Source organism: Zootoca vivipara, chromosome 6 (assembly GCF_963506605.1).
Source record: "Zootoca vivipara chromosome 6, rZooViv1.1, whole genome shotgun sequence".
NCBI classification, from domain to species: Eukaryota; Metazoa; Chordata; class Lepidosauria; order Squamata; family Lacertidae; genus Zootoca; species Zootoca vivipara.
In genome coordinates, this window is record NC_083281.1 from 90,369,740 (window position 1) to 90,383,692 (window position 13,953).

The window sequence follows — 13,953 nt, forward strand, 5'->3', positions numbered from 1 at the left end:
CGACGTCTTAAATGGAGAAACTGTCAGGGCGCCTGGCGCATGCCTCTAACCTTGGAGGCCTCTGTCCGTCTCACATGTCACCGCATGACAATGAGCTGTTATTTAAGAAGAGAGAAAGGAGATTTTTTTGGGGGGGGGGTTGGAGAGAGAAAGGGGGACTAACTCACCTGCCACAGCCAAAAGTGGAGATGGGTTTATTTTTAATCTGGGATGGGCTCTATTTATTGTCTCTGCAGCCGGAGTGCAGGGGGCACCAGCTGAAAGATTCCTCTTGGAACGAGACTGTGGGCTGCACAGTTTGCTCTGAGACATGGTGAGTAAGAGGGTCAGAGAGGGGATATTTGGGGTAGAGGACAGAGGGCAGACGATTGAATGAGAAAAGGTCCCGGAAAATAAGTAGTATTGGGGAAGCAGGCTGATTATTGATCATAGATGAAGAAGAGCTGCTTAACAGGTGAATCTGGGCAATGGATCAGCTTCCCCTTCGCAAGGATGTTCCATTCCTTTACATGACTGCAATGAATTCAGTGGGGCTCACTTCCAGGTAAGTGGGGTAGGGACCGCGCAGCCTACATAAGTCAGTGGGAGCTGATTTGAATCAGAGGAGGCTAGGAAGTTTTACAGCAGCTCCTGTTTGTTCTCTGAGGTTTTGGAAGCATGCGAATTATCCCACAAGTTAGTGGGAATGCAGGTTCTTTAACTGGCACGTTTGTATACTTGAAATATTCCTTGCTCGCCCTTCACCCAAAGATTCCAGGGCAGCGAACCCAAAGTGTGAATATCATTAAACACACATGATGGGTAGATACAATTTAAATCCGGAAAATGATTATAAAGAAAAGACAACCCCTCTTCCCATAAAAGCTTAAAAACAGAAGATCTAAAATGTGTCTCCTATAAAAGGTGTGTCTCCTATGAAAGGTTTCCAGGTGAGCCTGACATCTCCAGGTAATGCTGGGAGACTCCTTGCTTGAAATCCTGGAGAGCTGCTGCCAATCAGTGTAGACAAGATTGGGGGGGGGACCAGCATCTTATATATGCTCCCCACCCAGTTACATCCAATTAAGCTGAATGGTTTGGGGTTCAGGACAGAACAAAAGGGAAGTCCTTCATATAATGCAGAGCGAGGCTGTGGAATTGACTCCATCTGCAAGTTGTGGTTCTGGCAACCAACTTTGAGGACGAAGGCTACCCAGAAAACAGTGCCAGCCTCAGTCCCCAGCATGCCCACGTACACCTGAGAAAGACCCCGGCCTGAGATCTTGGAGACCCCAATCTGAGACTCCTGTCAGTTGATGTAGGCAGCACTGCCCTAGATAGACCCAGGGTCGAATTCTTCACGAGGCAACTCCGTGTTGCTGTGGAGAATACTGGGGTGGACTGACCTCAAAGGCAGATTTATTTATGGGGTGGGGGGGGTCATGCTCCTAAGTCAGAAAAAGGCTTCCAAGGTTGCAAGTTGTAGAAGGTGTATAAGTTGTAGAAGGCTCGTAGTATAAAATGACACAACACAAACGCTAAAGAAGAAAAGAAAATGAGCAACCTTGTGTTCCATATCTTTGCCCTCCGGTGAAGTCCACAGAATAGTGGTTCTAAAAACCTTTACTTAGGAACTTTCCAAGGTTCACACTCACCTGTAAAACCAGCTGAGATGAATCAGGCTCCCGAAAAGCATTGCCCCTCACTCGGCGGACACAGTTAAGCTGTTAGTATATGGTGTGATTTTATATTTAAGTCAAATATTTATGTGTTGCGTTTTAAAAGTTGTTCCTTGGGGCTTATTCACACTTAACTGTGCTTTCGCCTTGAGTTTTCCCTGCAAAAACCCACCATTTAAAGCGGAAGCGGAACAGATGGCAATTCGAGTTTTCTGCAGGTTGCTTCTTGCTCCGATTCAGCAGGAAAGAGTGGGTTTTCAGGGAGAAAGCTCAGTCAGAGAAAGAGCAGTCGGACATGGAGTTTTAAAGTGTGGACAATGGCTGGAAAACACAAAGTTAAGTGGGAATAAGCCCTCCCTCTGGGATTGTGGGAATAATGAAGAGTGGGGTATGAACAATTTAACGGGGCGCTTTAAAAGGCCTCTTGTTTGATGACCTCTTTTAATAGAATCATATAATTCTGGAGCAGGTAGGCACCCCAAGGGTCATCTAGTCCAACCCCCCTGCCACGCAGGAATCACAGCTAAAGAATCCCTTAGAGACCTCTGCTTTAAAAACTCCAATAAAGGAGAGTCCGCCACTTTCATGATATAGGTAAATGTTTATTGGTTAATGTTTTAATAGGATTGGTTTGTTCTGTATTTTCGCTACTTTTTTTAAAAAAAATGTTCTATATTTTAACAGTGTGGTGCAATTGGTTTTTGTGTTTGGCAAATTGCTTAGAAGCCACCTGCGCATCAAGCAGCATCAGCATAAATAATCAATTAATAATAGTAGTAATAATGACCCTGGGAGTCCCTTCCCAACTCTACAAATCTGTAATTCTAATGCAGGGCCGTCTTTAGCAGATGCAGCGCTGGGGTGCAAATATCCACCCAGCGCCCCCAAATTACCACGGATAGTGTTGGGGTGACTGTAGCTGCGCACTGCCAGCCATCGGGGGTGCAACTCTCCCCCACGCCACTGCGGGAGAGCGATCCTCGCAGAGGCTTGGGAGGGAAGCTGCGCGTCAGCCAGCCATATGGTTGCCAGGGCGCAGCTTCCATCCTAAGCCACTTCAGGGATCGCTCTCCTCCCGAGGAGGCTTGGGAGGGAAGCTGCACACCCACCAGCCTTATGGTTGGCGGGGCGCAGCTGGTGGGCGTGCAGGGGAAGGGGAGGCTGCCAGCCGAGCAGTGCAGCTCCCCCACTTGCTGGGGCGCCCCTGAGAGGCTGTGATACACCACGAAGCCCTATGGGAAAGATGGCTCTGATTCTATGGAATGATATAATGATAAAATCTGCTGGCTTTTTAGCTGTGCATACAGAGCACCTTCCTTTCGCTTCCCACCTCCGCTACAGCCCTGATGCAGCTCCGAGGCTTAAGGGGGCACCCGTGAATAACAATTGTCCCCCTTGCATCTCTCAAAGTCTCCCAAGAAAGCCAAGAAGCGATCCGACTCCAATGTCTTTTCCATGTTTGAGCAGGCTCAGATCCAGGAGTTCAAGGAGGTACGTCTAGACAGCCCAAGAAGAAAGGCAGGGGAAGGGGAACGGCCTTGGGGGGGGGGAGAGTTGCACCCCAAATCTTCCTAAATCATTCTGAGAAAGCAGCCCAGGCTGTGCCCTGAGCCAGGGAGGCAGCCCCGCATTCAAATCTCACTCTCCACAAACTCCCCTGAAGAGCCGCTGGCTTCTCTCTCTGTCTCCGTTCCACACCTGCAATAAAAGCAGCACCTCTTTGCAGGCGTTCCTTTGCTATGCCAAATCAGCCGGCTGCAGGGAGCCTTGTGTCTTGAGGGCAGGCCAGGCCAATTCTTTTACTTATTTATTTTAAGCACAGAATTGCATGCCAAGTCCTGGGTGAGTCCACATTCTCAGAGACTAAAGGTTCCAGAAACCAATTAAAAGGGGCTTAAATGGGAAGCCCGGTCTCAGCCGTGGAACCTGTTCACAATACCAGAGCTTAATTGCTGGAATAAAAGACTCCTGCCAATTTCAACGCATGGCAAAACACCAGCAGGTGGTAGCATACTCCGGGCTGACTTTTTCGCTGTTGTTTCCCCCCCCCTTCTATTTTTGTTCGGTTCTGCAGAGCAGATTTCGGGGTTTGCTCCCAGGTAGAGCCCGGGAGCCTGGGGAGGGGGGAGGCATTGAAGTAGGGGGAGGGACACCCAATTCGAGTGACCACATTCTCGCTGCATTTTGCAATGCGTTTATTTTAAAGCCCTCGTGAAAATTCACCAGCATGTGAATTTCTCCTAATGCACCCATTTGCAGATGTAATTTTTCCTAATAATAATGCCAAGCTTCTCAGGAAAGCAATTTCTGCATCTAGCATGACTTAGCAGTGTGGCCAGATAACACAACTGTGCCCTGATATCCCCCATTTAGGCTTTCACCATCATGGATCAAAACCGTGATGGGTTCATTGACAAATCAGACCTGAGAGATACATTCGCCGCATTAGGTAAGCAAGGAAACCCTATAAAACACCCAAAAGATTGTAAGCGTGACCGGGACAAATCTTACATTTTTATGGTTTTGTATCTAGTCTGTTCTGACTGCTTTTAAAACTGCCTCTAGTGTTTTTATTTATTATGATGATGTTTTATCCATAACTGTATTACAGAGGATTTGTCTGTTTTGCTTTTCGTTACCCACGGGTGGCACTGTGGGTTAAACCACAGAGCCTATGGCTTGCCGATCAGAAGGTCGGCGGTTCGAATCCCTGCGACGGGGTGAGCTCCCGTTGCTCGGTCCCAGCTCCTGCCAACCTAGCAGTTCGAAAGCACGTCAAAGTGCAAGTAGATAAATAGGTACTGCTCCGACGGGAAGGTAAATGGCGTTTCCGTGCGCTGCTCTGGTTCGCCAGAAAGTGGCTTCGTCATGCTGGCCACATGACCCGGAAGCTGTACCCCGGTTCCTTCGGCCAGTAAAGGGAGATGAGCGCCGCAACCCCAGAGTCGTCCGCGACTGGACCTAACGGTCAGGGCTCCCTTTACCTTTACCTACTTTTGTATAGCAACCTGATATCTTTGTAAAAAAAAAAAAAGGAAAAAAAAGGTGGGGTGGGAAAGGTTGCATTCAACGCTAGTCCTAGACCCACTGAAATTAATGAACCTGAGTTGGGTCCCATCTGCACTGTATACATTTAAAGCAGTATCATACCACTTTAAAGAAACTACAATTCCCAGACAGTGGATTCCTCTTCCCAGGGAACTCTGGGAATTGTAGTTCTGGCAGGGGGGGTAGGGTGCCCTCCTAACTACTCTCACCACCCTGTTTGAAGTGTTGTGATTCTGCTTTAAATGCATAGAGAAGATGGGGCCTCTTGGGTTCATTAATTTCATTGGGTCTGCTCTGAATAGGGCTCAAGTTGGATAAAAAAAACCTAAAGAGCAGCCTAGAAACATTTTTAATAAATAGACATACATACAGCATGCATGAATTTTTTTTCAACGAAAAGGCCTATTTCAATTGCCAACATTTTCTCTCCTCTCACCACCCAGCTAAAGTTCTGTGCCAGGTCCACCAACTTAAATTCAGAATGTCGATTCCCACAAAGTCTGAAAAACCAAACATGAATCATTTGCTGTTTAAAGATCTGGGATCTTTAAGTTCAGCAGGACTTGTGACCTGCCAAGGCCAAACCAGACTGCATTCATTCATTCATTCATTCATTCATTCATATCTCACCTTTTCCTCCAAGGAACTCAGTGTGGTTCTCCTCCTGCTCATTTAATCTCCACAAGAGGCCTGGGAGGGAGGTGAGACTGGGAGGCAGAAACTGGCCCAAGGCCAGTTCCAATGGGCTTCATGGATTTGAGCGCTTGTTGGAACCCTAGATCCCAGTCCAACATTCTAACCACTATACCACACTGCCTCTCATGAGCCCTGTGAACTGCAACCCTAATTTTCGCAGTTCCAGGTAGCAAAACAGCCCTCTGGTGGGCCACCGGATACAGTTGGTCGGTTGCCAAAGGTTCGGTGGTGGGCCTCTCAATCTGGTGTGGCCAACACAGTGCTCTCTTTTCGAACTAAAACACCCGTCACCCATGGCTGTCGGCATTGCTGACTGGGGCTGGTGGAATTTATAGTGCCCCCAGAAGGCACCAAGCTGCTTGCTCCTGTTGCACAGGATTAACGTGATGATTCCAAGACGTTCGATATTTGATTGGATCATTGACAAATCTCCACTGCCGTTCTTCTACTCTGCCGTGTTTCCCTCCTTCCTCAGGACGCTTGAATGTGAAGAATGAAGAACTGGACGACATGGTCAAGGAAGCTCCTGGGCCTATTAATTTCACAGTGTTCCTGACCATGTTTGGAGAAAAACTTAAAGGTAAGATTGGAGATCTTCCCCCCCCCCATGCCAGCTGGCCTCCTCTGGGATTGCCTCACTTCCACCTTGCCACAGACATAGAATCATCAAGTTGGAAGGTACCCCCAAGGGTCATCTAGTCCAACCCCCCGCAATTGCAAGAACACCCTCCTCCCCCCCCCAAGTGGTGGAGAGAACAGGGCAGCCTCCCATAAGTACTTCACTTTCCAGGTCTATTTTCTATGACTTTCAGGTGCGGATCCAGAAGAGACTATTCTGAACGCTTTCAAAGTGTTCGACCCAGACGGCAAAGGCCTGAAGGCAAACTAGTAAGTATCTGTGGAACTCCCTCCCAAAGGAGGCTGGGATGGCCACCAGTTTGGATGGCTTTAAAGGAGGGCCGGGCAATTTCACGAAGGAAAAGGCTATTGGTGGCTACTAGCCGATGCTCTGTATCCACAGTCAGAGCAGTAAATCTTCTGAATACCAGTTGCTGGAAGCCACAGGAAGGGAGAATTGCTCCCATGCTTGCATCCTGCTTGTGGGTTTCCCTTTGGGGTATCTGGCTGCCCACTGTGAGAACAGGATGCTGGACAAAATGACGTTGGTGCTGATTTCGGAAGCTTCCCAATGAATCCTTTGATTACGAGACGCGAGGGGCAGCTGTCTCTCAGGCCCTTCAATTAAACGGCTGCAGCCTCTGCTCCTCTCAAAGCTTTCCTTGTCGAGGGATGGAAGGAGCCAGGGCTCATTTTGCTCTGGGGTTTTGCTCCCTCGTGGTCCTCCATTGATCCCCTACTTTGTATTGCAGCATTAAGGAGATGCTGATGACGCAAGGAGAACGGTTTTCAAAGGAAGAGGTAAGAGGAGGCCTTGGGGACTGGCAGGCATTGAATGGGGTAAGTGGGAGGGCAGGAGCTCAGAAACAGAAGAGGAACAGCTTGGCGTTCAGTGCCTGGCTTCTGCAGGCAGAGCTGGGGGGAAACTGCTGTCCTGGACCTTGGGCCACTGCTGTCCATCATGATCCGCAATACTGAGACCAACGCTCTGCCTCCTATGCTCCTAGAATCATTGAATTTGTAGAGCTGAAAAGGACCCTGAGGGTCATCTAGTCCAGCGTTTCTCAACCGGTGTTCCGCGGCACACTACTGTGCCGCGAGACGCTGGCTGGTGTGCCGCGACGAGAAGGGCGATTTGCATTGTCACGTCGCTGACCCGCCGGAAAGGAAGCCGGCCAGGTCACGACGTGAGGCGAGCGCCCGCGTCGTGACCCGGCCGGTTTCTTTTCTGGCGGGCCTGTGTTGTGTATTGGCGGCCGCCAGGCAAATCAGAGACAATGCAAATCACCCTTCTCGTCGCTGCACATCGTGGCAAAATTTAGAGTCTGCATCCAGCCGGAGGCTAGAGAGGGCGCCGCCGCCTGGGGAGGAGGAGGCAGGCGGGGAAGGCTGCGCAGGGCTTCCCTTCGCCGGGCCAGAGCGGCGGCGGCTGCCTGGGGCGGCTGGGAGGGAGGCGGCGGCAGCTGCGTGCCCGTGTCTGCCCGCCTGGGGTCTGTGCGTGCCGTCTGTGTCCCCGCTCGCTCCGCAGGCTCTGCGCCTGGTGGGTCCGCCTGGCCACCGCGCAGCAGTTCTTCAGTGGCATGCTTTACGTCTCCCCTCCAAACTAAACTAAATATAGGGCGGCACAGAGTTGGTGTGCCGCGGGATTTTTTTTCATAGAACAAGTGTGCTGTGGCCCAAAAAAGGTTGAGAAACACTGATCTAGTCAAGCCAGGGGCGTACATAGACTCCCTTGCACCTTTGGTAAGGAGCCGTATCAGTGCCCCTGCCCCTGGTGTTCCTCTGCCAAGGTGCCCAGAGGAGCCTGTGTTCCTTGCCTGGCCACCCAAAGCAGTGCAGGAACGAGCAGGTGGGCTCATATCCACTCCGAGCCAGAGTGAGGTGCAATTTTTTGCACCCCCTTGGGCCAACTAGGCTATTCCCTGCCTAGTCCAACCTCCTGCAATGATTCGAATCTCAACTAGCTTATCTCCTCTCAGCCACCTCTTTTCCAGGCTAAACATCCACAACTCCCTCAATCGTTCCTCATAAGACCCTTGAACATCTTGGTCACCTTCCTCTGCTCACCTTCCATCTTACTTAATTCCACCCTGCGTCAAGAACGTTGAGGACTAGCACCTCCCTTTATTTTTAGGGACAGGCCACATCTGAGCAGCAGAGCACATGCTTTGCTAGCAAAGGATCCTAGGATCAAACCCCAGCAACTCCAGGTAGGCCAGGAAAGTCCCCTACCTGAGACCCTGGAGAGTTCCTGCCCGACAGTGTGGATAATCCTTAGCTAAATGGACTAAGGGTTCCCTCTCTGCTTCCCTCCAGGGAACCCTGGGAATTGTAGTATTGTGAGAGCAAGCGAGAAGTCCCTAGCTGACTCTGTGCTCTCTTCTCAGCAGCCTCGTCAGTATGGAACAAGATGCTGGACTAGGTGCAGGCCATTGGCCTGATCCAGCAGGCTCTTCATATATTCATATAAAATATTTTTGGCTTACTAATGTTGCTTTTCTGCTGGCAGGGTGCCAGCAGGTATTCAGCAGTATTTTTACAGTAACCCCCGCCCCCCGCCCCAGGACTAATGATAAGGATAATAAGACTTCCTGTCTAAACACATTGACAACACAGAAGGACTTACTTCCAAGGAAGCAGGCGTGGGGTTGCCCTGCTGCTAATCGACTGGCAATGCAGTCCTGTGCATGTCTACTGAGATATAAGGCCCATTGATTTCAGTGCAAGTTATTCCCAGGTGGCGCTGTGGTTAAACCACTGAGCCTAGGGCTTGCTGATCAGAAGGTCGGTGGTTCGAATCCCTGTGACGGGGTGAGCTCCCGTTGCGTGGTCCCAGCTCCTGCCAACCTAGCAGTTTGAAAGCACATCAAAATGCAAGTAGATAAATAGGAATCGCTTCAGCGGGAAGGTAAACAGCGTTTCCATGTGCTGCTCTGGTTTGCCAGAAGCGGCTTTGTCATGCTGGCCACATGACCTGGAAGCTATACGGCAGCTCCCTCGGCCAATAATGCGAGATGAGTGCGCAACCCCAGAGTCGGTCACGGGGGTCCCTTTACCTTTTTATTCCCATAAGATTTCAGACTAGAGCTTGGGTTGATTAAGAGTGCAATCCTCTATGCACACTTGGTTGGGTGTAAGTCCCCCTTGAGCACCCATCTTAGGGTGCTTGCTTACTTCTAAAGAAATGTGCATAGGATTGTGTTGCTTGAGCATCAGTCGAAGCAATTAGAAGACTGCAATTTCGGGTATAACCGGTGCGACGTTGCATAAAATGTCCATCCAGAAAACTTTTCCCTGCCTGCTTCTTTCCTGCAGATAGACCAAATGTTCGCAGCTTTCCCTCCCGACGTGACCGGCCACCTGGACTATAAGAACATCGTCCATATCATCACTCATGGAGAGGACAAAGACTGAAGGCTGGGAGAGAACTCTACCCATGGTGCCTGGAATGGTACACAGCGGGGCTTCCTTCTCCTCACAGCTCTGGTTGTTCCTCACCGTGCAAACCGGGATGTTCACATGCTTCCTGATAGTTCTCGTCTTCTTGGTGTTCCCAGTCCCTTGTCCGTCCTCTTTGTGTGAAAGAATTCATTCGTGACTTGAGAAACATTTCTAAAATTGTATTTGTGTTGAATTATTCATCGAGTCCGCGTATACCTACGTGAATAACGGTTGGCTTGGCGAAACCTGGGAGGGGAGAATGAACTCATGCGGGAGCCAGCGCCCAAGCTGCAAACAGGCACATATCCCACTTCTGACACCACTGCTCCATCAATGCTGGGGAACCATTCCATGGACCAGCTACAGTTACAGGGACCTGAGTTAGACAAGGTGTTGCATCAGTCCTGGACCTTTTATACTCCCCTCCACCCATGCTGGTCCATCCTTCCCTGGGAGAACTGGGAGGGTTCTGGTCCACAGCACATGTCTTCCTCATCCCAAGGAGGGCTCAGGGAAGGGAGACCTCAAACTGCCACATGGGAATGATAGCTTTAGGTCTGGGCTTTCACCCGTGTCTTGGGGCTTGGGGTGGTTTTGATGGATCTGAAGAGTGGTGGTCAGGGCCGGTGCTAGGGTTTTTTGCACCCTAGGCGAGATCACCTTCTGGCGCCGCCCCCCCCCCCAGTCGTCTGCCTCCTCCCTGCGGGCCTGGCCCAGCCTTCACCTTCTTCCCTTCCCAGCGCCCCTCCCGCTTACCTGCAACATCGACGGCTGGGTTGATCTGGCCGCCCTCGAGCTTCAGCCACAGACCCCCGGGTTCAACAGCAGCTGCTCCCACCTGCCCGAGAAGTAGAGTGCGGTGACAGTGCCTGGAGCTGAAGGCCCGGCTCTGGCGCGCGCGTGCCGCGGGAAGGGGCTGCTCTCGCCCCACGTGTCCTCCACACGCTGCTGCCCTCAGCGCTCTGGGCATGCCTGGGCTGCACTGACGCCACTGCTGCTGCCTGCCCTGGACGTGGGTAGGGGTGCAGCGGCAGAGCGAGTCCTGCGAAGCCAGCAGCGCTCCCCGTTATGCCAGCACCCCCTCCATTTTGGCACCCTAGGCAACTGCCTAGTTCTCCTTAATGGACGCACCGGCCCTGGTGGTGGTGGTGGGTGGGACCCGACAGAGTATGCCGAGTGTCCTGAATTTGCAGTTCCTCCAGGGGGACATTTTCCCATATGGTAATTCTGCAGGGGTTGGGGGCTGTCTCCCCAATGCAATAGGGCCAGCACTCATGGGAGCAGGCCCCACCTGGTTGGTTATAGGAAGCTGGTAGGATGGGGTGGGAAGCCTCCAGCTTGTGGACCAGTCTGGGCTCACCAGTTGGCTCACGGCATCATTTCTCCCAAACCACACCTGCATGTCCATCAGCTGGTAGCTCCCCATCTGTCAGAGGTGTCCTGAAACTTGTTTTGTTTCTCAGTTGGGCTGAAGTGCCAAGAAAGGCAGAGTACCAACACAGTCCTAGCTGGTTTACAACACTCAGAATCAGATTGTTGGACAGTGCTGCCCTCCGGTGTTCTTACAGGAGCATTTCACTCAAGGATGGGGAAGAAGAAGAGGAGGAGTTTGGATTTGATATCCCGCTTTATCACTACCCGAAGGAGTCTCAAAGCGGCTAACAATTTCCTTTTCCCTTCCTCCCCCACAACAAACACTCTGTGAGGTGAGTGGGGCTGAGAGACTTCAGAGAAGCGTGACTAGCCCAAGGTCACCCAGCAGCTGCATGTGGAGGAGCGGGGAAGCGAACCCGGTTCCCCAGATTACGAGTCTACCGCTCTTAACCACTACACCACACTGGCCAGGCTCCTGCCAAAAAAACACACACGACAGCAGCAACTCTTAATGGACAGCAAGTGTCAGGGGATTGTTGCGGCTACTCTTGAGTAAAGACGCTCCAGTCTGCTCTGTCTTTGAGAGCTTTATTGTGCATACTATTTACAGTGCAGAGACATCAGAAAACATGACTGCCTAGTCTGATTCAGAATCAGAATCAATGGCTCTTGTCTGCTTTTGCGCCAGCATAATAATCTGGGGACCGCAAAACGCCACCCCCTTGCCCTACGTCTGGGTGCGTGAACCAATGTGCACGCCGGAAGGGGCTGCGTTCCTTTTCCCGTTCTTTGGCTGGAGCGTTGCAGAGGCTCCGACACCTTGCTGCGCTGTCCTTCCTCCTCTGGCCAGCTGGGTTGGTGCAGGGGCTCTGATGCGTCTTGGAGCCCCCTCTCCATTCCGCTCCATTCCTCATTCCCTCCTCCTGACCCGCTGCTTGCGCTGTCACTGGGCGTAGTGCTGGTCAGGATGACTGGGGGAGGGTCCCTGTAGGGAGTCCCCCTGACAGCAAGGAACAGGTCTTTGTTCAAGGTCCAGAAGCCGTGATTCCAAGGTACATGAGGAGCGAGGCAAGAGGCTCGTAACCAAATGGAAACTACGAAGATGTCCAAACGGTTGGCGGGTCCCTCCGGCCAAGCTTTGAAAAGTGAAACAGGGCAAGCTTCTGGGCCTCTCTCCCCCTATGGCTCCACTCCACACACACTCTGCCTGGGTGGGGACGCTCAATGCTCCCTACAAAGGGGTGCCTGGTTCTCGGCAACAAGATTTTGTCCTTTCCTCCTGCCTCCTGCCCCCAAGGAGCCCCTGACAGGACCCCTCCAGATGTTGCTCCCACCCTACCAACCACTGGCTATGACCGCTAGGGTTGCTGGAACTGGCAGCTGTGAGTCCAACAACATCTGGAGAGCCACAGCTGTTCCCCTTCTTTGTTTCAGCAAGAGCAGTGCTTCCCAAACTTGGGTATCCGGCTGCTTTTGGACTACAACTCCCATCATCCCTAGCTGGCAAGACCAGTGGTCAGGGGTGGTGGGAGCTGTAGTCCAGAAACAGCTGGAGACCCAAGTTTGGGAAACACTGAGATAGAGATTGCTTGGGAGACTTACCCTGCGCCTACACTGCAGGGAGCTCAGGGGGTCCATAATTCCTGTTTCAGAAGGCTTTAGTGTGATGGTATGATTTGGCCCTCCTCCCTCTGTTCATGGGGGCCACCTGCCTGGCTTTCTCGACTTGGTCCCAGACTCTGAGCTTGGCTAAGAATCAGGGCAGCTTGGTCTTCAGCCCAACAGTGCTTTGTTGACACATGCCATCTTTGACCCCCTCCAGATCTAGCTATAGTACCTGTGGTCTGGAATCCAGAACCACCTATGGTGATGTAAGGGGGAGAGAGTACAGAGTACCTCCCCCTATCATCAAGAGCAGCCCCTCCCCGAGCAGCGAAGGAAGCACAGGCTGGGGGAGGCTAGTCAGGACACGGAGAGAGAGTGCCAGGGCTCAGGCAGGAGGAAAGAGCCCAGACTCCACAGGCGGGAAGAGACAGAAGGGGAAAAGGGGGAGAGGGAAAACATGGAGTGCAGACCCTTTCCTCCGGTTCCGGAATTACGAAAGAGAAGAAAGGGGAGAAGATTCAGTGTCCCGTGACTTTTATGCCGGATTCTGCATCGGAGTAAGAAGACATGTTTCTACACCTAGCTCACTGTACATAGAGGCACCAATAAACACATTGTGGAAAAGTAACATGAGGAGCGTCGTTACTCTAGAGTAGTCGCAAGAATCCCCTGACAGGTATGATCCCATGAACCCAGCGTTTGGAGGGGTGGAGATTCCCCATTGGGAGGGCACCACCTTTCACCTGCATAGGAGTGACAGCAGGTAGATGCTGCAGGCTGCTTTTGTTTTGCAAATGCCCCCAAAATAATGCTCGTGCGGCTTAGTTCTTCCATTGCGGTAAATAAGAAATGGGTAGGGATGCGGTTTATGGGAGGAGCTCAGATTGATAGAGTTAAGGCAGGAAGTAGAGACAGGAGACCTGTGTTCCTCTAGATGTGGTTTGATTACCACTCCCATCACGCCTAACCATTCACCCCATTGGCCTGAACTGTTGGGAGTTGGGGTCCACCAACATTTGGAGGGTCACAGGTTCCCTGTCTCTGCCTAAGGTTACCTGTACATTTCCCCTCTGAGCGCTGCCAGGATCTTCCCCTTGGCTAGCCCAGCCCCATCCTGGTCCTCCTAGCTTTACTACTGTCATTGGAAAGAACAAAGAGACGCTCGGATAGATCCCTGGGTGTTCCCAGCCAATCTCCTGGTTGTGCAAAAGCCAAGCATTAAAAAGAGAAATCAATATGCATTGCAGGCACGTCAAGGTCAAGGTGGACAGCTCTGTTTACGTATTTCTAGAGGGGGAAACTCCCCCTCCCCTCCGGCTGCTGAGTTCACTCAAATGTGCGGCAGCACATCTTTCTCCAAGCAGACTTTGTGTAGAGGATATTTTTTTAAAAAATGCTTTAAAGAAATGTGTGGGTGCATGTCTGGTTCTGCCCCTATGCTGCAAACAGAAGCAGACAGGTGTCCACCACCACACTCAGTCAGTAGATGGAGAGAAATATTGGACAATACATT

At 51.4% G+C, this 13,953-nt stretch overlaps 1 protein-coding gene across 1 annotated transcript; it reads left to right on the top strand.

The window, feature by feature from the left end:
- Window positions 1–214: 214 nt before the first annotated feature.
- On the top strand, window positions 215–9,545 carry MYL2 (myosin light chain 2). The gene is made up of 7 exons (XM_035120883.2): window positions 215–313; window positions 3,069–3,149; window positions 4,032–4,107; window positions 5,878–5,982; window positions 6,215–6,290; window positions 6,773–6,821; window positions 9,336–9,545. Exons 1-7 carry the CDS (start codon window positions 311–313, stop codon window positions 9,432–9,434), a joined length of 489 nt encoding a protein of 162 aa, XP_034976774.1. The 5' UTR covers window positions 215–310; the 3' UTR covers window positions 9,435–9,545.
- Window positions 9,546–13,953: the final 4,408 nt, after the last annotated feature.